Source organism: Staurois parvus, unplaced genomic scaffold (assembly GCF_062004578.1).
Source record: "Staurois parvus isolate SC_StPar_1 unplaced genomic scaffold, SC_StPar_1.0 ptg000287l, whole genome shotgun sequence".
NCBI lineage: Eukaryota > Metazoa > Chordata > Amphibia > Anura > Ranidae > Staurois > Staurois parvus.
In genome coordinates this window covers 34,527,223-34,552,760 of record NW_028318083.1, presented here as the reverse complement: position 1 = coordinate 34,552,760, position 25,538 = coordinate 34,527,223, and the positions used below count along the sequence as shown (strand labels likewise).

The following is a 25,538-nucleotide window of genomic DNA, read 5'->3' as shown; positions in this document are numbered from 1 at the left end:
ACAATGACATACACAACCAACAGTCAATATGTCTGATTCCAATACTTTAATTGAGTGATACCATAATAACCATATTCCAGGAATCCCATGTAAGTAATATGGCACAAAATAAAAAAATAGCAAAAGCCACATGCTGAAAATAAATAATGGGAGCGTCTTACTGAGACGATGACATCGCTGTGGGGAGTATGGATGGTGAACTCAATCGATGGAAGGATGGTGGAAGGGCAGCGGATGGTAAGGAGAGTATCCACAAACCGGTAGAACTCCTCGGTGTCACCGAAGATTGCGCACCACAAGTGACCTCAATGAAGCACAGGGAAGCCAGCGATAGCCACCATGATTACTCAGTTGGAATGAGACTGGCCAAAACAAATCCCGGTTACCATGACGACGTGTTTTGCATGAATCAGTGCTTTGTCACAGCCCTGGATAACAATAAGTCGTAGGGGAATAGTGATAATAAGTCATAGGCGAATATACAGTGGGGCAAAAAAATATTTAGTCAGCCAGCAATTGTGCAAGTTCTCCCACTTAAAAAGATGAGAGAGGCCTGTAATTGGCATCATAGGTAGACCTCAACTATGAGAGACAAAATGAGAAAAAAAATCCAGACAATCACATTGGCTGATTTGGAAAGAATTTATATGCAAATTATGGTGGAAAATAAGTATTTGGTCACCTACAAACAAGCAAGATTTCTGGCTCTCACAGACCTGTACCTTCTTATTTAAGAGGCTCCTCTGTCCTGCACTCATTACCTGTATCAATGGTACCTGTTTGAACTTATCAGTATAAAAGACACCTGTCCACAACCTCAAACAGTCACACTCCAAACTCCACTATGGTGAAGACCAAAGAGCTGTCGAAGGACACCAGAAACAAAATTGTAGACCTGCACCAGGCTGGGAAGACTGAATCTGCAATAGGCAAGCAGCTTGGTGTGAACAAATCAACTGTGGGAGCAATAATTAGAAAATGGAAGACATACAAGACCACTGATAATCTCCCTCGATCTGGGGCTCCATGCAAGATCTCACCCCGTGGGGTCAAAATGATCACAAGAATGGTGAGCAAAAATCCCAGGACCACATGGGGGGGACCTAGTGAATGACCTTCAGAGAGCTGGGACCAACGTAACAAAGGCTACCATCAGTAACGCACTACGCTGCCAGGGACCTAGATCCTGCAGTGCCAGACGTGTCCCCCTGCTTAAGCCAGTATATGTCTGGGCCCATCTGTAGTTTGCTAGAGAGCATTTGGATGATCCAGAAGAGGATTGGGAGAATGTCATATGGTCAGATGAAACCAAAATAGAACTGTTTGGTAGAAACACAACTCATCGTGTTTGGAGGAGAGAGAATGCTGAGTTGCATCCAAAGAACACCATACCTACTGTGAAGGATGGGGGTAGCAACATCATGCTTTGGGGTTGTTTCTCCGCAAAGGGACCAGGACGAGTGATCCATGTGTAGGACAGAATGAATGAGGCCATGTATCGTGAGATTTTGAGTGCAAACCTCCTTTCATCAGCAAGGGCATTGAAGATGAAACGTGGCTGGGTCTTCCAACATGACAATGATCCCAAACATACCACCCGGGCAATGAAGGAGTGGCTTTGTAAGAAGCATTTCAAGGTCCTGGAGTGGCCTAGCCAGTCTCCAGATCTCAACCCCATAGAAAACCTTTGGAGGGAGTTGAAAGTCTGTGTTGCCCAGCAACAGCCCCAATACATCACTGCTGTAGAGGAGATCTGCATGGAGGAATGGGCCAACATACCAGCAACAGTATGTGCCAACCTTGTGAAGACTTACAGGAAACGTTTGACCTCTGTCATTGTCAACAAAGGATATATAACAAAGTATTGAGATGAACTTTTGATATTGACCAAATACTTATTTTCCACCATAATTTGCAAATAAATTCTTTCCAAATCAGCCAATGTGATTGTCTGGATTTTTTTTCTCATTTTGTCTCTCATAGTTGAGGTCTACCTATGATGCCAATTACAGGCCTCTCTCATCTTTTTTAAGTGGGAGAACTTGCGCAATTGGTGGCTGACTAAATACTTTTTTGCCTCACTGTATACTCGATTCCCAATCACTCTACAATAATATATTTGGTGCACATGGCCAGATCTAGGGGGGTGCTGAGGTGGGCTGTGCCCCCCCAGATTTCAGTTGTACCTCCCCAAGCCGGTTGCCCCCCCCCCCGCATACATTGTGCCCATGACTGCTGAGCTCCCCCCCATCCCCACACTCAGGACCGGCCGCAGTGAACAGTCCAGAAAGGAGAAGTTACAGTGGCAGAGAGAAGGGAGCAGGTGTGGGCTTCTTTTTGATCTCCCTCCTCCTGTCATAACAGCGATCCTCCATACAGAAGGTTACACAGGATCACTCTTAGATCCGATGGTACACAGCTTAATTATGCCATCTCCTCAAAAAACTGCTCAACTCCTGTAAATGTGAGTAGTGGCATGTAATCAAGCCGTGTACCGTCAGATCGAAGAGCGATCCTGTGTAACCTTCTGTATGGAGGAGCACTGTTATGACAGGAGGAGGAAGACCACAGAGAGCCTGCATCTCCTCACTAATCTTGTAGTTTCCACATGTCAGATTGGGGGAGGGGGAGTTTGTGGAGAGGGTTGGTAGGGGGGCTGGGAAGGGTAATTGGGGGGGGTATGTTAGGAGGCAGGATTGCGGAGGATTAGTGTTAGGAAGGTGGAATTGGGGGGGGGGGGATTAGTGCTAGGAAGGAGAATTGGTGGAAATTTCTGCAAGAACGGGAATTTGGGTAGGGGTGGGGATTTGTGCTGGGAATGGTTTTGTAGGTGCTTGTGATAGGAGTTGAGATTTTGGGGTGGGGGGAATTGTACTAAGAGGAAGGATGGGGGAGAATTTGTATTAGTAGGAGGGATGGGGGGATTGTACTAGGAGTGGTGATTGGGAGGGGTTTGGCGAGAGGATTTACACTAGGGGTGTGGATTTCTACTGGGGGGGATTTGTACTAGGAGGTGGAATTTGGGGGGAGAGTTTGATTTTTTTGGGCATAGAAGATTTGTGAGGAATTGGGGGGGGGGGGGGGGGTGAGCTGGAAGTTGGAATTGCGGTTGGATTTGGGCTTGCTTAGGGGTTGAGCATGTTGATTAGTGCTTTTTTGGGGGAGGGGGGTGGAAGGTGGGGGCCCAGTTTGTCACCTTCACCTTGAGTGCTAGATGACCTTTGTCCCGGCACTAAACAAATCTCTTCTCCTTGTAACACAGCTGAAATCAGATTCCCTAACAGACACAGCATCAATCTGCACATGTGTAGCTGGCTGCTATGTTGCAGTTTTGACCTGTGAAATTCCCTGAGTGAAGGGATGCCAAGCTCAGCTATGTGCTGCTGACCACTGACTTCCACCATGCTGACCCCTGTACCTTGCCCTGCTAACTCCTGTCCTCTGTCCTGTTGACCCCTGTCCTCTGACATGCTAACCCATGTACACTGCCTAGATAACCCACTGTACACTGCCCTATAAACTAATGGCCCCTGTACACTGCCCTACAAACTGCTGACCTTATCCTCTGCCCTGCTGACCCCCTGTACACTGCTCTACTGACTCTTATACACTATATACTGCTTTGTCGACCTCGCATCCTCTGCCCCCCTGACATTTTTCATTGCACCCCCAAATTAGACAGGCTAGATCCAACCCTGTAGATGAATGATCCACTATACTATCCCTTTTCTTCATTTTTAGGTAAGGAGCCTTAGTAGGAATTCTATAGTTTCCTCAGATGCCACAACTCCAAATATGAAACAGGTAATCGTCACTAGAGGCCCTCTGACTACACTTAATGCGATTTTTCTGTGTTAAAGTGCATAGGTCAGTTGCTTCGCCTTGTTTCCATGTAGAAGATATGGCTTTATAGGCACCATGAAGGCCATTTTTGATTGGAAGTCTCCAAAATGTAGATGGATGTAGCAGGGCCCCACTGTTTTTTGCCAAGTCCAAGAGCTGGCGGTGCCTCTGCAAATCTTCTAACTGAAGGAAAGTCAGCATGATGTGTTTTTCATCTGCTACACTAAATTTCCTGGGCCAGCCATTGTCGTTCAGCTTTTTTAGACTTCTGAAGAAGAGTGTGGACAGCGCATTTGAAAATTTCTGTCTTCTTTGAAATTTCAGCTTGTGAAACACCACCCTGTGTACGTTTTTTTTTGTTTCTTTACTCTGAACTGTCTTCAGTTTGTTAATAGAGCATAGCTCTTGTTCACCCAGTCAAACTACACTATACTGTCAAATGTATTAGGACAGCTGCCTTTACATGAACGTGAACTTTAATGGCATCCCAGTCTTAGTCCATAGGGTTCAACATTGAGTTGGCCCACCCTTTGCAACTATAACAGCTTCAACTCTTCTGGGAAGGTTGTTCACTAGGTTTAGGAGTGTGTCTATGGGAATGTTTGACCATTCTTCCAGAAGTGCATTTGTGAGGTCAGGCACTGATGTCGGACAAAAAGGCCTGGCTCCCAGTCTCTGCTCTAATTCATCCCAAAGGTCTTCTATCAGGTTGAGGTCAGGCCAATCAAGTTCCTCCACCCCAAACTCGCTCATTCATGTCTTTATGGAACTTGCTTTGTGCACTGGTGCACAGTTATGTTGGAACAGGAAGGGACCATCTCAATATGGCTCTATATTTCAAATTTCAGTGTTTTTGGTTTGATTATATTATTAAATTCAATTTATTATCATAATATTATTATTTTTTCTGATTATTTATTATATTATAATTTATGATTTTGTGTTTTAAATTTTATCATACCCGGGATGTTTACTAGACTCTTGTTCAGACAGATTTCAGTGAGTTATTCCTAAGAATTACAGGCCTACAATAAAAAAACAACATATTTCCATGCAAAAAAAATTACCGCTTTGAGCACAGAAATATTGACATAATCATACCGCTAGGGAGGTTAACTGGGAGAATTGCAATGGGGGTGATAGCTTGTTCAGTTTCACTTGGAAATTATTTCTTCTAATCTGATGGTAAATTGCCAGTGACAGGATCTTCCAAAGGGCATTGAGTACACTCACTGCTTCTATAGCATCAGTCTCTCATTGGCTGAACCGAGGTGTCACTTCATCAATGCTCCCTCACTTGCAAGCAAGAATTTGCAGCATTTCAGTCATTCAGTGATGCTGTAAGAAGGTCAAATGGTAATGGTCTTATTTGGTCTCTTAGATTGTAAGCTCCAAGAAGCAGGGCCCTCCTAACCCTCTTGTATTGAACTGTATTGTTGCTATATTGTCTCCCTTTATATTGTAAAGCGCTGAGCAAAATGGTGGTGCTATATAAATCCTGTATAATAATGGTAAAGTTAGAGACTTCACAGTAAATGTTGAACAGACATATTTATATTATTTTTTTTTCTTCTAGCTATCTGATTTTAATGTTTCAGCTGGTACTTTGCAGAGCTTTTTAGATGGTCCAGGCTTCGTTATTGAAAGACACTTAATCCCAAGTAACTGGTGCTACGTCTTACCTAGGTACAGCTTAGTTTTGTTGCCTCCCTGCATGCAGTATACAATCAATGGAAAGCCTAAGGGTTGTATTTACCAAAGATTCACTGGGAAATTCACCCAGTTAGTATTCATCATAAATATTTGTTTTGAGATTTAACAGGATTCATCCACCAGTTTCTGCTGGCATTCATGCTTTTATTGTGAAGGCATTTGATGTGCAAATCTCGCATAATTGAAATATGACTAACTCTGGTGTAACTTGAATGGTCAGTGGTATTTATGGTCTAAGCCCTTATGCACACAGGTTGTTTTTTTTTTTCATCCCCTGGATGCCTATACTCTGGGGGAGGAAAAAGCAGTATTAGAAATGCGCCTAAAGCCACATTTTGCAAATGCATTTAATGGTATCCAGCACTTGGGTGTTCATTCATTCCATTGGCCAGAATAATTTATTCTAGCCATTAGAATTAATAAATGCCCAAATGCTAAACCTGCCTAACAGTTAAGCACATCAAGTTTTTTTTTGTGGCAAAACGCTCCTGTCCTGAACGCATTGGGCCTGAGTATTTTTCTGCCTCTATACACTTGTAAAAGAATTTGTACATGCATACAAAGGCTAACAAAGAGGGGCATTTAGAGGCAGAAAAAAAACAGCATAATGCCTCTAAAAGCTCTGTTTTTAATGCCCTGTGTGAGTGTGAAGGGGGTTAAATTTTAAAGGAAATGTTTGGGCAAATCTTGTTAGATAACAGGAATATCCTATTATTAATTTGCCAACATGCTTTCCATGGTGCTGAAACTATGTATATTCACAGATGATCACTAGAAGGCATATATATATATATACACTGTGTAAGTGTATATATATATATATATATATATATATATATATATATATATATATATATGTTACTTATTTATTTTTTAATAAAAAGATTAGTATTTTGGTAACACATGTTTTTGCAACACATTGCAGCTGACCTGCTCTATTTTGCATTTCCATTCCTTGTGTATTGCACCCTAACACATTTTACAGTTGAGCACAAGGCTCTGAAACACATCACAACTCATATACTGTGTGCTATGATGTGCTGCATTGATAGAAAAAGGTCTTGTATGCATTTGCAGCTCATTCATATTGATGGGTTGCCCTAATCCAGTGCATGTTAACATGCCATAATGCATGTTAATGCACCATGTGAATCAGCCTTATAAATATAAAAAAAATATAAAAATAAAAAGTGCCCCACCTTCCAGAACCAGCCAGCATGCCAGTCATGCAGTGCTAAAATCCCATATCAAAGGAGGAGCGATGAACATGCGGCCCCACTGCTGTGTTGAAATCTCTTCACATGTATTTTCAGCATGTGGGTACTTTGAGAGTTGTTCTCCCAAAAAAACAAGGGTCCCCCCTAAAGCACCAATGCCAATAGGCACCAAGCTGCTCAGCATCCCCAGTGCCAAGATGGGGGTGTCCCTTGGCATCCTTTCAACATTGGCTGATCAGCGGATGGGGAGCAAAAGGCAATATTTCCTCGCTGCTAAACCTGTGTTTGAACAGTGGGGAACATCCCCTGCTGGGCCCAGTTTTATGCACTCAGGAAATTCTGCCCAGTGCTTGGAATTCCTCATCACTCAAAATGAGGTTTACACAGTGAGGAAGTGGGGAAGGCTTGACGGACACATTCAAACATAGCTGGAGCCAGTAAATTAAAATATTAGTTAAATGTAGATTAATAACTATATTTCTTAAAAGGTGTTGTGTGTTTATTTATTGGCATTCCTTGCTTGCATTCAGGGTGAACTAGTTTGGGGAACCCATATAAAAGCAACCTCTCAGTGCTAAAGGGCATGAGGGCTGGTATCAGCATAGCAGGGGGGTGCACCCTCACTGCTCCCATGATATGGGGATATCAGCCTGAATGCTTGGTGTAAGGCTGGTTAGTTCAGGGGGCATGCTGTGTGTTTATTTAGTTTAATTAAAAAAATATATATATATATTTTTTTTTTTTAATAATCCACTTCAGCCCCAGAAGGTTTTCCCCCCTTCCTGACCGGGCCATTTTTTGCTGTTTGGCACTGTGCTATTTCAACTGGTAATTGCCTGGTCATGCAAAGCTGTACCCAAATAAAATGTATTTCCAATAAGCTCAAATTTAGTCATTAATTTAGGCGAAAAAGTATTCTGCTACAAAAATACCAATACATGTATATTAATTGGTTTGTGTGAAAGTTATAGCGTATACAAACTATTGTATACTGTATATGTTGGAATTTACACAGCTTTTACCTATTGACTGCCTATCACATTTCTGGAGGTGCTAAAATGCTAGGGCAGTACAAGCCCCTCCAAATTACCCCTTTGTGGAAAGTAGACATCCCAAGGAATTTGCTGAGAGGCATGTTGAGTCCATGGAAGATTGTTTTTTTTTTCCCACAAACTTTTGGAAAATTACAATTTTTTTTTGTTTACACAAAGTTGTCACTTAAATGGTATAATGCTCACAACATGCCATGGGTTTATGTGGAATAACACCCCAAAACACATTTTCTGCTACTTCTCCCAAGTATGGGGATACCACATATGAGATACTTTTTGGCAGCCTAGCTACATACAGGCCCCCAAAATCCAACAACCGTCTTCTGCCTTTCAAAGGGCATATTCCCATATGTCACTTCCTCACTATCTTCGGAGGCCCTAAAATGCCAGGATAGTACAAACATCCCCGCATGAGAATAAAACGGTGGATGTTGCAATTTTGCTATACATATAGATGTTACACAGTATCTGCGCAGCAATTTTTTAGACACAAATTTTTAGGAAAAAATACACTTTTTGAATTTCAATAAACAAGAACACAATATATTGCCCAATTGTTTGATAAAATATAAAAGATGATGTTATGCCAAGTACATAGATAAAAAACATGACATGCTTTAAAAATGTGCATGCCCGTACAATAACGACAAACTACGTACATTTTTAATATTCATAGATGATGCTTTAAAAGCCTTTACAGGTTACCGCTTTAGGTTAACACAGGAGGTGTAGTGCTAGAATTACTGGTCTTGATCTGAGGTTCGCAGTGATACCTCACATGCTTGGTGCAGTCTCTGTTTAAATACCAACACTGGACCAAAACGGGACCAAAACTACTCTAGGGGGAGGGGGATGATCAGGGACTTTTTTTTTTTTGCACTTTGCATTGCAGGTGCAAAATAAGATCAATATTCCTGCAATGCATTGCTTGCTTCGAACTGTCATGAATGGGTTAAGTTCATGACAGTTCAAAATACGAGTGATCTGTTATTGGCTACAGCTAATGACTTGGTGCAGGGTGCTGTGATTGACTCACGTACCATGTGAGAGCTGTTGGGCAATCACAGCTTACCAGGAAGAGAAGCAAAGCTGTCATGAATCATATTGACTCGTAACAACTTTGCTAACATTGTGATCATGTGAAAGCATAGTGATCATATGATCACCGGGTCACACGCAGCACCCCCCTGTGTTAGTACAGCCAGAACGACATACCAGTATGTTGCTCTGTCTGTACACGTCAACCACCAAGTACTGTGGGCCGTCCGCAAGTGATCATTTTTTTATAATTTTATTTTTCTTTTACAGTTTAATTTTTTATTATTGCTTTTTTTTACCAGCCCTGTTGGGGGACTTTGGTGAGATATCAGGAGTCTAAACAGACCTCTGAAGTCTCACTTTTGAGACAGAGAAAGGAACAGAGCACACATTCCCCAGTCCCTTTCTCTGTAGCTTCAGTTGCATTGCAGATGAATGAACAGGAGACACAGGCTCTTGTCCATTCATAAACTGAAGCATAGTAAATAAACTTTATCGCTGCGTATCACTGACTCTGTTCATTCAGACAAGGAAAGATCTGGTAAATGACATATTTATTGGCCCCGTCCCCATTCTCTATCCTGACACATCCTCCACAGCAGTTGGTGGGAGAGGTGAGAAAGAAAGGTGACAACATTGCATGGGGACAAGGGGGGCTGGGAGAGCACACAGGAGGGCCCAGAGAGTGAGGGGAATCCCAAGGACAGTTGGGGGTGATCGGTGTTACACAGGGGCAAATTACAAGCACCGATCTCCCTGTATGACTTTTCATGAAAGCAGCTGAAACCCGTAGGAGGGAAAGGAGGAGAAGTGGCTTTCAGTTGTTTCATGGAAAGAAATACAGGGAGATCGGTGCTTGGAATTATCCCCACACACTGATCACCCCCAACTGTAAGATTCCTTCTGCTGCAGGTTCCCTTCGCACCACAGATGACAGCTGAAGGTATGTGTGACCAGGGCACACATAAAAGTATTTTCTTTAAGTAAAATGGGGCCTTCAAAGACCTCTTTGCATATCACCTTGCTTGAGAAAGTGGGTCATTTGCACCCAGCACATGCAGCATCCCATCAAGGTGGCAGTGGAAAGAGAAGGTAGAGTTTTAACACTGCCTGCAATACTTTCATTGATATACTGGAATAAGTTTCCTAGCTCATGCCGAATGCTTGAGCGCTCGCAAACTGGAACAAGCTATTACCCATAAAATGCAGAAATGCTATGGCCTTGCATAAGGCAAGCAACCCACTTAATTTCCAGCTCCAAATATTTCCAACCAGTTTTAGCATCTTCGGAATGGCTGAGTGAAACAGGCAATAACCACCACCTCTACATCAGACAGGACATCAACAAGATAAAGACAATCTGAATGTGGCGGGACTGTGTATCTAATTTAGCAGAAGCTGCCTGCTCAGCACAATCTTCCATCAAGACCAGCAACACCATAGTCGCATTCGTTGAAGGGAAAATGTGTCATTTTCCAAGAACACCATTCCGCAAATGAACAACTGCACATACATAAGATCTAAAGATAGAGCAGGGTCATCTGAACACAGCATGCCCAAATTCTCCAGCTCCCAACCAATAAAATCACTTGACAATTCGACAGTAAAAACCAGGGGAATTGTTAGGGTATAGTGCAGGCAATTCCCAATATGTATAAAAAGGCACTCTTCATATTTCAGAACAAATGTGATGGGATGGTATTTTCACCATTCAATCACTGAGCAAATGCCCATTGAAAGTTGACCAAATCCATTGTAATAAATTAATGTTATAAACTGAATCTTTAACAAATAATAGGTGAATGTCAGGTGTTTGCAGGTGAATTGCTCAAATCTTTATCAGATCTTTGATAAATAGAACTCATGCTGTTTTTTTTACTACATAATATTTTATTTTATTGTTACCTCAAATGTATATGTTTTTGTTTTGTTTTAACACAGTATGAAAATGGGTCAAATTATAAGCATTGGTCATAACATCTCCTTAGAGACTCCATTTAAATCCTACAAAGATTTTCAGATTCATTGGAACATGCTGGTAACAAAGAATATATTAAGAAACTGTTTATTTTATTGCTATCTAACTTATTTTTAGAGGCATGTTTAAATATCTGGAAACTGTCTTCTATTCATTGCCATCAAAATGTTTTTTTTTGTTTTTTTTTTGAAGCAAGGTCTCTGTGAGGGCATTACTTGACTGCTGTCGATGTCATAATTCGTGCATTAAGCAGTTTACAGTTAGCATATACGGCAGGGGTATTGAATTAAAATTCAAGGAGGTCCAGTCACTAAAATTTTCTTCTGGCCAAGGTCAGAATAGGGTGTGCCCATCAGTGTGCCCCTTTACTTTAGGTGTCAAAATCAGAGTGCAACTTTACATCATGTATTCCCATCACATCAGGTGTGCCCATCAGAGTGCTCCTTTACATCAGGTATCCCCATCACAATGCCACCTTACATCAGGTATTCCCATCAGAGTGACCCCTTACTCTCAAAGTACCCTTTTCTATCATATTTCCCCATCAGAGTGCCCCTTTACATCATATTCCTCATCAGAGTGCCCCTTTACATCATGTGCCCATCAGAGTGCCCCTTTCCACAGTATGTACCCATTTGTGCCCTCTTAACATAAAATGGGCCCGTCAGAGTGTCCCTTAACATAAAATGTGCCTGTCAGAGTGACCCTTAACATAAAATAAGGGGCATGCTGAAGAGCACATTTTATGTTAAAGGGCACTCTAATGGGCACATTTATATTAAGGGGCACTCTGATGGGCACATGTTATGTTAAGGGGCACCCTGATGGACACATTCTATGTTGTGCCCATCAGAGTGCCCCTGTAAGAATACACCGTACCTTGAGGGCAGACAGGAGCTGTGCTGGGATCCTTGCTGGATGCTTGTGTACAGGCAGGTAGTGGGAGCCAGAGAGACAGTGAGCAGAAAGGGGTGGGGCACACACATGATGTCATGTTGCCGTGATGACCGCCCTGCTCAGCGGCGGATCTGTCATTGCGGGCTGGTGGTCCGGGCAGCAGTGCTGCTGGGGCAGTTTGCGGACTGCGGTCCGCCATTTAGTGACCGCTGATCTACGGACTGTTATCTTTCAACATTATTGTAGAATCTAAAAAATGCACATAACAGAACGTAGGCTATATAGTGTCATGTAGGAATAATTTTTCCCTCATTTGGGAAAAAACAACAGTTCATACAGCTCATTAAATTTCGGAGTAATCTTTCTCAACAATCCAAAATGTTGGTATGGCAACTGAAGGAGATGAAGTATAGTTCAAAGTATTTTAATTTTCACCCTGTAATATCAGGGATGCACAAATCATATCGCCCTGCACCTGGGACATGCATTTCCAGGCGCGGGGCAGGTGTTCTTTTTTTTATCATTTAGCCCTGTTGCGTTCAAGCAGCCACTTTAGCTTGGGTCCACACATATTTGTGCTGAAATCACAATGCTTATTTGTGAATACCCTTCCAATGTCTGTGCAATTTAAGTACAGCCTGTCATTGACCATTGCAAAATCGTGTTCTGTTGACATCATTGCAAAATCATGTCCCGTTGACTTCAATACAAAATCTTGTCTCATTGACTTCAATGCAAAATTGCTGATTTCAATGCAAAATTGCGTCTTATTGACTTCAATGCAAAAGCACTTCCCATTGACTTCAGTGCAAAATCACCTACCATTGACTTCAATGCAAAAACTCCTTTCAATAGCAATCCTATGTGAACATTTATCTTCTTATGCCACAGTACTCTATCACTTGCCTGGAACGCAATGCTACAAACTCTCACAGGACCCTTTTCATCATGGCACTCAAAACGCAATGCATGTGGATCGCATCTGTGTGAACCACCTCAATAGAAACACATAATATCAAGCCTGTCACGTGAATCTGTGCCTTTTAAAACACATCCAGAATTGTATATGTGTGAACCAGGACAATTACGCAAATAAAATATAAACATTTTTTTCTACCATTAATTCCATTTTTCTTCTTCGTAGTATGGTTATGAGCTTCCCAATGTACCTGAAGATAAAGTAATATATTACAATGTTTACTTCAAGTTAATCGGAGAGAAGTTATTTACGTATCCTTCATAAGCATTATACACTGTATAAATTATGCAGTGCAGTATCAATAAAACAACTGACAAGCAACATCAATTTTTTTTTCTTGTGGAGCTTTTAATTTACTAAAATCATTTTAGACTGGTTCTAAGAGATGTTTCAGTTTCATCAGTATATGCATCTTTTTATTTAAACTGCAATAGAAAAATAAGCATGAACTGACTATAGTAAAGAAACTTTAGTTATAATTCAAAATGCTTTGGCAAAATTGGTGGATAAATGTATTTCCACGTGATACAGCTTTCAAAGTTAGGATTGTAAATCAATTAATAAAGTTGATTTATTAACCACTTGCCCCCCAGAGAATCTAACCCCCTTAATGACCCAGGCCTCTTTTTGCTACTCGGTGCTGCACTAATTCAACTGATAATTGCATGGTCATGCAATACTGTACCCAAATAAAATTTATGTCCTTTTTCACACAAATAGAGCTTTCTTTCTGTGGTCACTTGTGCACTTTTTATTTTTCGCGCTATAAACAAAAAAAGTCCGAAAATTTTAAAGAAAAACTATATTTTTTACTTTCGGCTATAAAAAATATATAGTAAACTCAAAGTTAGTTATAAATTTAGGCCAAAATGTATTCTGCTACATGTTTTTGGTAAAAAAATCCAAATAAGTGTATATTGATTGCTTTGTGTGAAAGTTATAGCGTCTACAAACTATGGTATCGATACTGAAATTTACGCCATTTTTATTGCTATACAGCGCTGCACTAGTTTAACTGACAATTGCGCGGTCATGAAATAAGATGCACAAATGAAATTTATGTCCTTTTTTTCACACAAATAGAGCTTTCTTTTGGTAGTATTTGATCACCTGTGCACGGAAAGGAATGATTTTCTTTTCCCCTCAGAGACCCCTGGTCTGTGGAGAGATTCCTGGTTTATCAGCAGAATTCTGGGAACACCCCTTGAACACGGAAATCACGACAGCTTATGTTCAGAGATGTTCAAAGTTTATTAGACATTAATAAGATTATATAGACTACAGATAATCATAAGGGAGGGGGGGAGCGAGTTTCAAAACTGTAACTTGTAACTTTCCATCATGAGCTAACTACATGAAACATAACATATACATTTCTTGGTACAAATTGTTTTGGCTAACTTTTAGGGAAAACAGACAGACAAAGACATTGTCAGGGTCGTGTTAGCTTCTGTTGATACATCCTTGAACAACCAAAAACCAGTTTCATTAAACTTCTAATATCTCTACAAAAAACTAACTTAATACTTAATACTTAAAATGGCTTACATAATACAAAATGGAAGTTATCTAGATCCTTTCAATCCCCTCTAAGATCATGAACATGATCTCAATTCTTTACTTCATTCATCTTTTTGTACATAGCTAGATAACCTTCATTTGTATTCTGCGGCTTGGTAGCTCTAACAATGCAATATAATGAGCATTTAAAACATAGATATAAAGATAAAACAAAAAACAATATCATGACTATGCTTACAGCGATACCTTTTATCCATGAAAAGATGGAACCAAATCCTGATCCTAACCAATCAAAAGGAGTCCATCCATCTTTTCCTATAGCTCTAGCTTCTTCCATCAAACCATCTACCTGTTCCCTGTGTTGCTTTATTATTTCATAATAATTTGGAACAGTCATTGTGGTATTATATATCCAAGTACAACATTCATAATCCTCTGTCATCTCACACAAACCTGTCAGAGCAGCACTCATACTTTCAATAGCTAATTCTTGCATCTCCAGCTGTTTTCTAATAGCTCTGGTCTCAGTATTTAGCAACCCTATGTCCTTAGAGTTCCTCTCCAGTATATCATCAATAATGTTTGTGTAATTATTTAGAGTTCATAAGTGTTATTCCCCATCCCGTGTAAGTAGGGAACCATGACCAAACCTTATCCCCTGTAGAAAATAGATCTACCTTTTCTTGTTTGGTTTCCCTTCTCTGTCTCAGAGTTAGTTGGTATTTTGGGTATGTACTGGCTTTTACCTGGTGTTCCTTTTGGTCTATAGCTGCCATAATTGGCACTAATTGGGCTACATAGCACCAGCCCTGGACATTACTCGGTATCCAAGGGTAACAGATCTTACCACAACAGATATAGGTATTGTTTCCCAAGGAGATCGGCAATTTTTGTATTGCAGAGAGAAATTCAGGGGTGACAACAAGTGTAAAATAAAAAAGAAGTTTTCCAAACATAGTTTTCCCCACATTATCTTGTATCCCTTCTAAACTTTCATTCAGGGTTTTACCATTTACTTGCCAGAGTTTCACAGAAGAAGTTCCATCCCTCCTTCCAGGATCAGATATGTTTAATATGGACTGAGAGCACATTCCCTTTCCCTTGTGGGAAGTATTCTCCAGTCTAAAACACCAATCGGGGAGTTGAGTGACTCCCAGAGTTGGAAAAGATATGGTGGCATTAGAAGTAATATTGGTCAAACCAATACTTACATTCCCTTTTATTAACAAAAATATTTTGACTGGAGCTGCCAGAAGAGGAATTTCATATGTGCTAGGATGTAACTTACTACAGATCCAACATTTATCATAACCTGACTTTTGAGCATAAGCAGATTTAAACTGCATCATCAACATTTTTCCTGAAAAAGGATTGTTCTCTTCAAAACTTTCTTTTTGACTTTCTTTCACTTTTGGTTATCTGGGTCTCATTTAAAACTAGTCCTTGACCACAGATACCTTTTATTAGGCCCAAGTCCTCAGGGTGATAAATACAGTTAGTTAGGATCCATACTGGCAGGAAAAAGAGCACAGTCAGTGTGCCCAATAGGATCCAGAGTTTCAAAGCACCATGAGGGGCAGTAAAAATTTCATCTTCAGGGCCTTTTTCACTTACTTCACCCACACTTCGAGGATTTTTCTCTCATACTTCACCTCCTTTTTCCATCTCATGTTTCTCAGGTGTTTGGTTCACCTTCTTCACTCGACTAGCATGGATCCAGGACTGGGAATTCTCCACCAGAACAGCCGTTCTGGTAACCGCTATCACCGTAGTAGGTGGTCCAAAGAGGTAGCCTTGCTTCTTGTCTTTAGCGAGTTGGCGGACCACTACGACATCTCCCACTTGGAAAAGGTGTGTTGGTTCCTGAAAAGATAAAGAAAAAGTGCGAGCAACATTTCTTTCAACCTTATCTAAAGTCTGAATCAATTTTCTCACATATTCTTGTTGTACCAGGTCAAGGTCCCCTCTTTTTAACATAAGTGGCTGTCTAGCCCAAGGAGTGGGGAACGGTCTTCCCATTAATATTTCAAAAGGAGATAACCCTGTAGTCTTATTAGGTGTCTTTCTTACCTCTGCTAGAATTGCAGGTAACATCTTCTTCCAGTGGGTATAGGTTCCTCCAGTGGCCTTCCTCAACTTATCCTTAATCGTCCTGTTCATCCTTTCTACTATACCCGAACTTTGAGGATGATAGGGAATATGAAACTTCCAATCTATCTTAAGTACTTTTACCAAATCTTGACATACCTTGGCCACAAAAGCTGGTCCGTTATCAGAATTTATCTGCAGCGGACATCCCCATCTGGGTATTATCTCCTGTGTGAGAATTCTGACTACAGTTTGCGCATCTTCTTTATTAGTGACAAATGCTTCCACCCATCTGCTGAACATATCCACCATTACCAACAAAAACTCTTGCCTCTGTCCTGTTTTTGGCATGTGGGTAAAATCTATTTGTAAATGGGTGAAAGGTGTAGTTGGGTACACTAGATGCTGGTGTTGTGATTTCTTTGGGTTCTGTGGATTGTTCCTTATACATGTAATGCACCTAGAAACATATTCTTTCACCAACCTAGATAAACCTGTAATATAAAAATCCTGCAATAATGTTTCACATGTTGTTTTCCATCCTCTATGTCCTAGACCGTGGTACTGTGCAATGAACAATGGGGCACTTGACATGGGAATGCATGGTTTCCCCTCTAAGCACACTAGACCAGAAGCTGGATCTAGTTGTGCTCCAGAACCATCCCAGTCTGCTAAATCGATTTTTGTAGCAAATGTTTGTAAATCTGCATACATCTGGTCATGTGGGGTGGTTGTGACGCCTGAAGTGAGCAAAGGCATCTGCTCACTGGCCACCTATTGTAATGCGCCTTCCTTTGCTACCTTATCTGCTAATGCATTTCCTTTGGCAATATGATCTCTGCGATTTGTATGTGCCCTGCAATGGAGAATGGCTAATGTTTTTGGTAACTGTATGGCTTTGAGTAGATCAGATATCAAAGAAGAGTGAAATATGGTTTTGCCATCAGCAGCAATGAATCCTCTTCTCTCCCAAATGACCCCAAAATCATGTACAGCACCATGGGCGTACTTGGAGTCTGTGTAAATGTTGACATCCTGTCCTGCAAATAATTGACATGCTCTTGTAAGGGCAATCAGTTCAGCTGCTTGGGCTGACTGATATGGAATTGGCTTTGCCTCGAGTATTTTGTCAGGAAGTTGCACAATGGCATCTCCTGCATGGTAAATACTATCATTTGGCCTAGAACATGAGCCATCTACAAACACATCTGGGGCCCCATCAAGAGCCACAGCTGACATGTCGGACCTAGGGGAAGTGTCTTGCTGTATGTGGGTTATACAATTGTGTTCTGGTGCCACTTCATCCTGTTCCCCCTTTAGCCCCAGTAGGGCATTCAAAATTGGAGTAGGACCTGAATTTGCTGAAGAATATTTAATAATCAAGTTGGGATCAGATAGAAGAATCACTTCATATCCGCTCAACCTTTGTGCTGACATGTGTTGAGTGTGTATGTTTTTCAGTAGTAAGGACACTTGATGTGTGGTGTGTAGGGTAGTTTCATGTCCCAATGTGAAAGAAATAGCCATTCCCACCACCATTACGCAGAATGCAAAATCTCTCAGACAAGCAGGCATGCCCTGAACCTGAGTTGGCACTACTTTGGAAAAAAAAGCTACAGGGCGGAGCTTGCCTCCATGTTCCTGAGCCAGGACCCCCGCCATGGTTGTACAATTTTCCCTAGCATACAGATGAAACATTTTCTTATAATCAGGTAGTCCAAGACCAGGGGCCGTTACCATAGCATTCTTCAGGTACACAAAGGCATCAACCATGTCATTTGACCATGTGAGAATGTCAGGTGATTCTGAAAGTGTGGCAGACCTCAGAGTGTGATCATAGAATGAACAATCAGGTATCCATTGGCGGCAGTAACCAATCATACCAAGAAAAGTTAGCATGTCCTTTTTCGTTTGTGGGCGGGGCAGACCCACGAGAGCCGCAGCTCTTTTGTGACTGACATTCCTCTCACCATGACTTAGAATAAAACCAAGGTATTCAACCTGTTTTTGGCACCATTGTAATTTCTTTTTAGATGCTTTGTGACCATTCCCTGACAACCATTCTAACAGAGACCAACTATCCTCCTGACTGGCCTCCTGACTTGAACTACAAATCAATAGGTCATCCACATATATAATGAGGACCGAACCATTGGGAGGGGTCCAGGACCTCAGTGTGGTCTGGAGGGCAAGTGAGTAGACTGCAGGCGAATCTACAAAACCCTAGGCATTCTACACCAGCTCATCTGGCAATTTTCATAATATAAATACAAATAGCGCCCTTGTCTGGTGGTCCACAGGAACCGAAAAAAATGCATTTGTTAAATCAATCACTGTAAAATATTCTGCATCGGACGGAATGGAGGTTAGGAGTGATGGCACGTCAGGCACTATTGGGGCTAATGGAACCACCAAATTATTTATGGCCCTCAAATCTTGTACAAACCTGTAAGAGCCATCCGGCTTCTTAACAGGATTGATAGGTGTGTTGTAAGGAGAAACCGTTTCTCCTACCTTCTGTTTACATGGTGTAGCAATAGGGAGGGAAGCCTTATTCTTGAAAACCCTTTTTAATTCTGTGTCAAGCTCCTCCCACATAGTTTCTCTCCCTTCTGTGGTATTTCAGTTTATAGGAAGTAGCCTGTGTATTACTTGGTTCTATGTGACTAATGCTTTTTACATTTATCCAATCCCAAGCTGGATTATTTCCCAGAATACCATCAATGATCAATCTCATATCTTCCTGTGTGTAATTTCTTCCTAAACATGCCTTTTTTAAATAAGCAAGTGTACCTCCAGGAGATACTGTAGGCTTGGGACAATGTTTAACAATCTTATTAATATCTTCTAATTCTATGGGTTTTTTTAGAGTTAGTTCTCCTGCTGTGAGAAAAGGTAGTGTCAATATAGCCAACTCCTTTCCTCCTACGGCCCCCTCATCTTCTCTTTTTCCCTCTTGTTTCTTATCCATGGATCTAAGCTGCATTCTAAATTCCTCCACATCTCTGCCCTTTCTATGACTGGTGTCACTTCTTCTCCATTGACCATCCTTTTTCTGTAATTTTATTATATTTACCTGTCCCTGTTCTTCGTATTCCAACTCTCCTTCGTTGTCATTATTCTCTGTAAGGATGCCTTGAACTTGGCTACCCTCTTTGTCTGGTGATTTTATACTAATAATCTGTTTGGGTCTAGTGGAGGGGCCTGGCTGTATTGGTTGTAGATCCGGGACGGGAAGTGGCGCAGGGACAGGGGCAGGGACTGGAGGGGCATTAGGCTGGGGAGTAATCATCCCCAAACTAATCAAAAAATCATCATCAGCAGCATTTTTAAAACCACTTAATGAAGGATATATATTATACGGAGGGGGTGGGATTGGTGTCTGAACTTTTTTCAGTCCAATCTTGGGTCTGCATGTCTTTTCAGATTGATGCTTTTCCTGGCATATTTTTAATGTATCCAATTTCAACTTCCTCTTTTGTTTTAAAGAGAAAATCAAATTGAACTTTCCCTTGCTATTATCAACCCAATACGGTGACCATTTTAACCAGTTTTCTCCCCCTTTCTTGGGAATGGGTCTGTACTCCCCATAGCTTCTGTCCAGCCTGCCATACAATCCACCCAGGGATTTATTAAATAATAGTCCATCCCACAAACTCTAGCAACATAATCCTTACAATTTTCTCCCTTTTCTGGGGGACCTGGTGGGTAACTACCTCCTTGACCCATATTTAGACAGTGGATAAAACAATTTTAGCTTAAAATCTTATTTTGTTCCACACAACAAATTATCTTATACTTCTACGCAACAAAAAGAAAAAGCAAAAGACAGATAAACCAGAATCTGCTCCACAGACTTATTAACCTCTTGATAACTTCCCAAAAGTTATCTCTTCACTGTTTTACCAAAAACAGAGAACTGTGTTTACCAAAACACCTTTTTTTTATATTATAGTGCACTATTTTGTAACTCTTACCAAAGAGTTAAGTCTGCTTTACCAAAAGCAGCTACAGGTTATCACGGGTCTATATAGACAATACAGAATGATTCAAGACCTTCCCTCAACACAGGGCAAGAAAGAGCTTTTAGTCATAAAAAGACAAAAGGTTTACTTACCAAGTGAGGTGGGTGGTCATCCCGGACGAGCCCCCACCTGAAAGGAATGATTTTCTTTTCCCCTCAGAGACCCCTGGTCTGTGGAGAGATTCCTGGTTTATCAGCAGAATTCTGGGAACACCCCTTGAACACGGAAATCACGACAGCTTATGTTCAGAGATGTTCAAAGTTTATTAGACATTAATAAGATTATATAGACTACAGATAATCATAAGGGAGGGGGGGAGCGAGTTTCAAAACTGTAACTTGTAACTTTCCATCATGAGCTAACTACATGAAACATAACATATACATTTCTTGGTACAAATTGTTTTGGCTAACTTTTAGGGAAAACAGACAGACAAAGACATTGTCAGGGTCGTGTTAGCTTCTGTTGATACATCCTTGAACAACCAAAAACCAGTTTCATTAAACTTCTAATATCTCTACAAAAAACTAACTTAATACTTAATACTTAAAATGGCGTACATAATACAAAATGGAAGTTATCTAGATCCTTTTTGTTTTTGGCGCAAAAAAAAAAAAGTTTTGAAAAAAAAATGTTTTTGAAAGAAAAACGATATTTTCTCATTTCTGTCATAAAAAATATTCAAAAAAACTAAAATTTCATCATAAATTTAGGCCAAAATGTATTCTGCTACATGCTTTTGGTATACAAAAATCACAATAAGTGTATATTGATTGCTTTGTGTGAAAGTTATAGCATCTACAAACTATGGTATAGATAATGGAATTTACACAGCTTTTACTTTCTGACTGCCGATCACATGTTTCTTGAGGTGCTAAAATACCAGTATAGTACAAACACCCCCAAATGACCCCTTTTTGGAAAGTAGACACCCTACGCTATCTGCTGAGAGGCATATTGAGTCCAAGGAAGATTTATTTTTTTTCCCACAAGCTTCTGGAAAATGACAAAAACATTTTTTTTTTTACACAAAGTTGTCATTTAAATTATATATTTCTCGCACAAGCCATGGGTATGTGTGGAATTACACCCCAAAATACATTCTGCTACTTCTACTGAGTATGGGGATACCACGTGTGAGACTTTTTGTGAGCCTAGCCACATACAGGAGCCTGAAATCCAATGACCACTTTGAAAGCCTGAAGGTGCGTAACCTCCTCATTTCACTTCCTCACTACCTATCACAGTTTCGGAGGCCCTGAAATCCCAGGATAGAACCAGACCCCCCTTGACCCCTTTTTGTAAAGTAGACACCCCAAGGAATTTAAAAAGAGGCATGGTGAGTATTTTGCAGATCTTGTTTGTTGGAATTTGGGGTCCTGTACTTGGCTAAACTGCCAAAACGTCTCTCACATGTGGTAATTATATTTTTATGTATCACTATTTATGCATATAGTTAATGTAATAAACTATATTATACTCATTGCTGTTAATTGTTGTGTATATCACTCATTCTGGACGGCAGGGCGTGGTTGCAGGTCACACGCACACTTCATCACTTCCACTTGTACGGAAGACGTCAACACTACGTATTGCCCGACGAACAATTTTTTTAGATTGGTTAATGTGTTCTACAATTTCGAGCAACAAATGAATGCTATCTGTCATTGGATGACCGATCGGTTAGATTTTCTAATTGTGTTTTCCCACCTTAAGCTATGGTACCTATCATTGAAAATTAAAAAATATATTAAAACCTCCTGCGCTTCAGATGAAGAAAAAAACACACACTAAGCTGCCAACACCCTCCTTTACACCAAAAAGTACATATAGAAATAACAAAAAATTGGTGCGGCGCTAAGACAAATATCACTAAACACACATATTATATATAATATATAACCTATATAAACAGGTGCTTTGTAAATAGTCATGCATATATAAACCTCTTGCATATCCCCCAACAGGGGCACGTGACTATATGCTTGTGATGGTAACACAAAAACACCATGCAAAGGAATATTAAATTCCTACAAGTGACAGAGGTGCATAAATTACAGTCCACTACACACAAAGACTGTGATCCTTTAAAATAAGCATGAAAGTGCCACTGGTGTCACTGGTGCCACAATCCAGAAATGGTTTGAGTGCCTCCTCACCTCCCCGCACTGACCACAAGGGCCAATACGCCTTTGCACCTTATAGGTATACTCCTCGAATGTCAGCCGGTACAGGTCCACACTGGATGCTACCTCAGACGCTGTTATCCCAAATGCCACCTCCAGCTGCTATATAGTGGTGGTATTGGACCACCAGATGATGCTCAGAGACATAAGAAGAGACTTGCCATAGCGTGATACCGCAATATTTATTGATAAAAAATGTGTATAACAGAATGCCCACTCACATGTCCACAAATGGTATACAGCCTTAGATAAATCCTCCTGTATCCTTGACGAGGATACAGGAGGATTTATCTAAGGCTGTATACCATTTGTGGACATGTGAGTGGGCATTCTGTTATACACATTTTTTATCAATAAATATTGCGGTATCACGCTATGGCAAGTCTCTTCTTATGTCTCTGAGCATCATCTGGTGGTCCAATACCACCACTATATAGCAGCTGGAGGTGGCATTTGGGATAACAGCGTCTGAGGTAGCATCCAGTGTGGACCTGTACCGGCTGACATTCGAGGAGTACACCTATAAGGTGCAAAGGCGTATTGGCCCTTGTGGTCAGTGCGGGGAGGTGAGGAGGCACTCAAACCATTTCTGGATTGTGGCACCAGTGACACCAGTGGCACTTTCACGCTTATTTTAAAGGATCACAGTCTTTGTGTGTAGTGGACTGTAATTTATGCACCTCTGTCACTTGTAGGAATTTAATATTCCTTTGCATGGTGTTTTTGTGTTACCATCACAAGCATATAGTCACGTGCCCCTGTTGGGGGATATGCAAGAGGTTTATATATGCATGACTATTTACAAAGCACCTGTTTATATAGGTTATATATTATATATAATATGTGTGTTTAGTGATATTTGTCTTAGCGCCGCACCAATTTTTTGTTATATCATTGAAAATTGAACACTCCTGATTAAACCTAATGTACTGATGGCCTATCTCATTTCTTGAGACACTAACAAGCCAGAACAGTACAAATACCCCCCAAATGACCCCTTTTTTGAAAAGTAGACATTTTAAGGTATTTAGTAAGATGCATGGTGAGTTTTTTGAACCTGTAATTTTTTTCCCACAATTCTTTGGAAAATTAACAAAGTAAATAAAATGTGTTTTTTTTTTTCCACACAACTGTTATATTAACAGGTTATTATTCCTCTCACACAACATATGCATACTTGCAGTTTCACCCCAAAACACATGCTGCTCCTCCTGAGTATGAGGATATCACATGTGTAAGACTTTTCCACAGCCTGGCCACATACAGAGTCCCAGTATCCAAGTAGTATCTACAGGCGTTCTGGAGGCATAAATTACACATCTAAGTTCCTGACTACATGGTACCCACAAAATGACCCCATTTTGGAAAGCAAACACTCCAATGTATATTCTACAAGGCATAATGAGTCTTTTAAACATGTCATTTTATTCCACAAGTTTTCAGAAAATGTGGAAAGAAAATGACAATGTATTTTTGTTTACACAAAGTTGTCCATTTTTAGGATATTTCTAACACAGCATGTACATACCAAAAATGACACCCCAAAATACATTCTGCTGCTCCTCCTGATTATGAGGATACCACATGTGTAAGACTTTTCCACAGCCTGGCCACATACAGAAGCCCAATATCCAAGCAGCACCTACAGGTGTTCTAGAGGCATAAATTACAAATCTCATTTCCTGACTATCACATTTTTTAAGGCCCTGGAGCACCAGGACAATGGAATTACTAACACAATGACCCCCTTTTTTTTAAAGCAAACACCCCATGTATATTCTATGAGGCATAACAAGTCTTTTGAACGTCATTTTTTTCCACAAATTTTTGGAAAATGTGGGGAAAAAATTAAAATGTTTTTTTTTTTTTTACACAAAGTTGTCCATTTATAAGATATTTCTAACACATAGCATGTAAATACCAAGAATTCTACCCTAAAATACGTTCCGCTACTCCTCCTGAGTATGACAATACCACATGTGTAAGACTTTTCCACAGCCTGGCCACATCCAGAGACCCAACATCCGAGTAGCATCTTTAGGCTTCTAACACATAGCATGTACATTCTGCTGCACAAAGGGTAAACAAAAAAATTACTTGTGGTTTTCGTAGTACAGCTGTACACAAAGAAGAGCATTGGTCCAGCCAGCAAGCAGGGACGTGGTCAGCGACAGTGAAAATTATTGCCTAGGCAGCAGGAAGCAATACTGGTTATAGCCACTACAGGCAGCAGGCAGAGATATTGCCAACACAGCCAAAGCATTGGTCTGGGAAGCAGGAAGACGTGGTCAGCAACAGCCAAATTAGTTGTCCAGGCAGAGACATGGTTAGCACAGCCAAAATATTAGTCCTGGTAGTAGGCAGGAACACAGTCCATAGTACAGGTAGCAGGCAGAGGTGTGGTCAGTTCATGCAGCAGGCAGAGGCATGATAGCAGTAAGTCGACAGCAGGCAGAAATATCAGGCTAAGTGCCTTGGTCAGTTAAGACCTGGGCACAGGGGTAGAGGCTTTGTTCCACCCAATCTCTTCGAAGCCTCCAGACTAGCAGTGCTACTGGTGGATGCCTGCTCCTCCTCAGATCTCCTGAACCTCTTTGGACTCTCTCCTCCTTAGAATCCGCTGCTGACCCACTGCTTTCAACTGGCTCATACTCAGAATCTGAGTCTGACAAAGAGAGTTCCCCCGCTACTCTGCTACATCAGTATCTGGAAAACTTTCTCGCTGGTGTATAATTTTGTAGACATTTTGATGTTCACCGGTGCAGATGTTGATTTGACACTGGTACACTGTGACAGATATCGATCACTGGTACAGGTGTGGCTTTTACTCTGGTACACTGTAACATATGTTTTCACTGGTACTGATGTGGATTTTATACTAGTACTGTGTGACAGCTACTAAGCACTGGAAAACTGTGACAGATGTAGATTTGACCCTGGTAGGCCATGACAGATGTTGATCACTGGTACAGAAGTGGATGAGCACTGGTACACTGACAGA

The 25,538-nt window shown here is 40.8% G+C and overlaps 1 protein-coding gene across 1 annotated transcript in view; it reads left to right on the top strand.

The window, feature by feature from the left end:
* Positions 1-25,538, top strand: part of CUNH18orf63 (chromosome unknown C18orf63 homolog) — a 158,949-nt gene that overhangs the window by 102,413 nt on the left and 30,998 nt on the right. Inside the window, exons 8-10 of the mRNA XM_089682380.1 lie at positions 5,420-5,529; positions 10,805-10,901; positions 12,883-12,968. Of these exons, the coding sequence (XP_089538506.1) occupies positions 5,420-5,529; positions 10,805-10,901; positions 12,883-12,968 (293 nt within the window). The remainder of the gene's footprint in view (positions 1-5,419; positions 5,530-10,804; positions 10,902-12,882; positions 12,969-25,538) is intronic.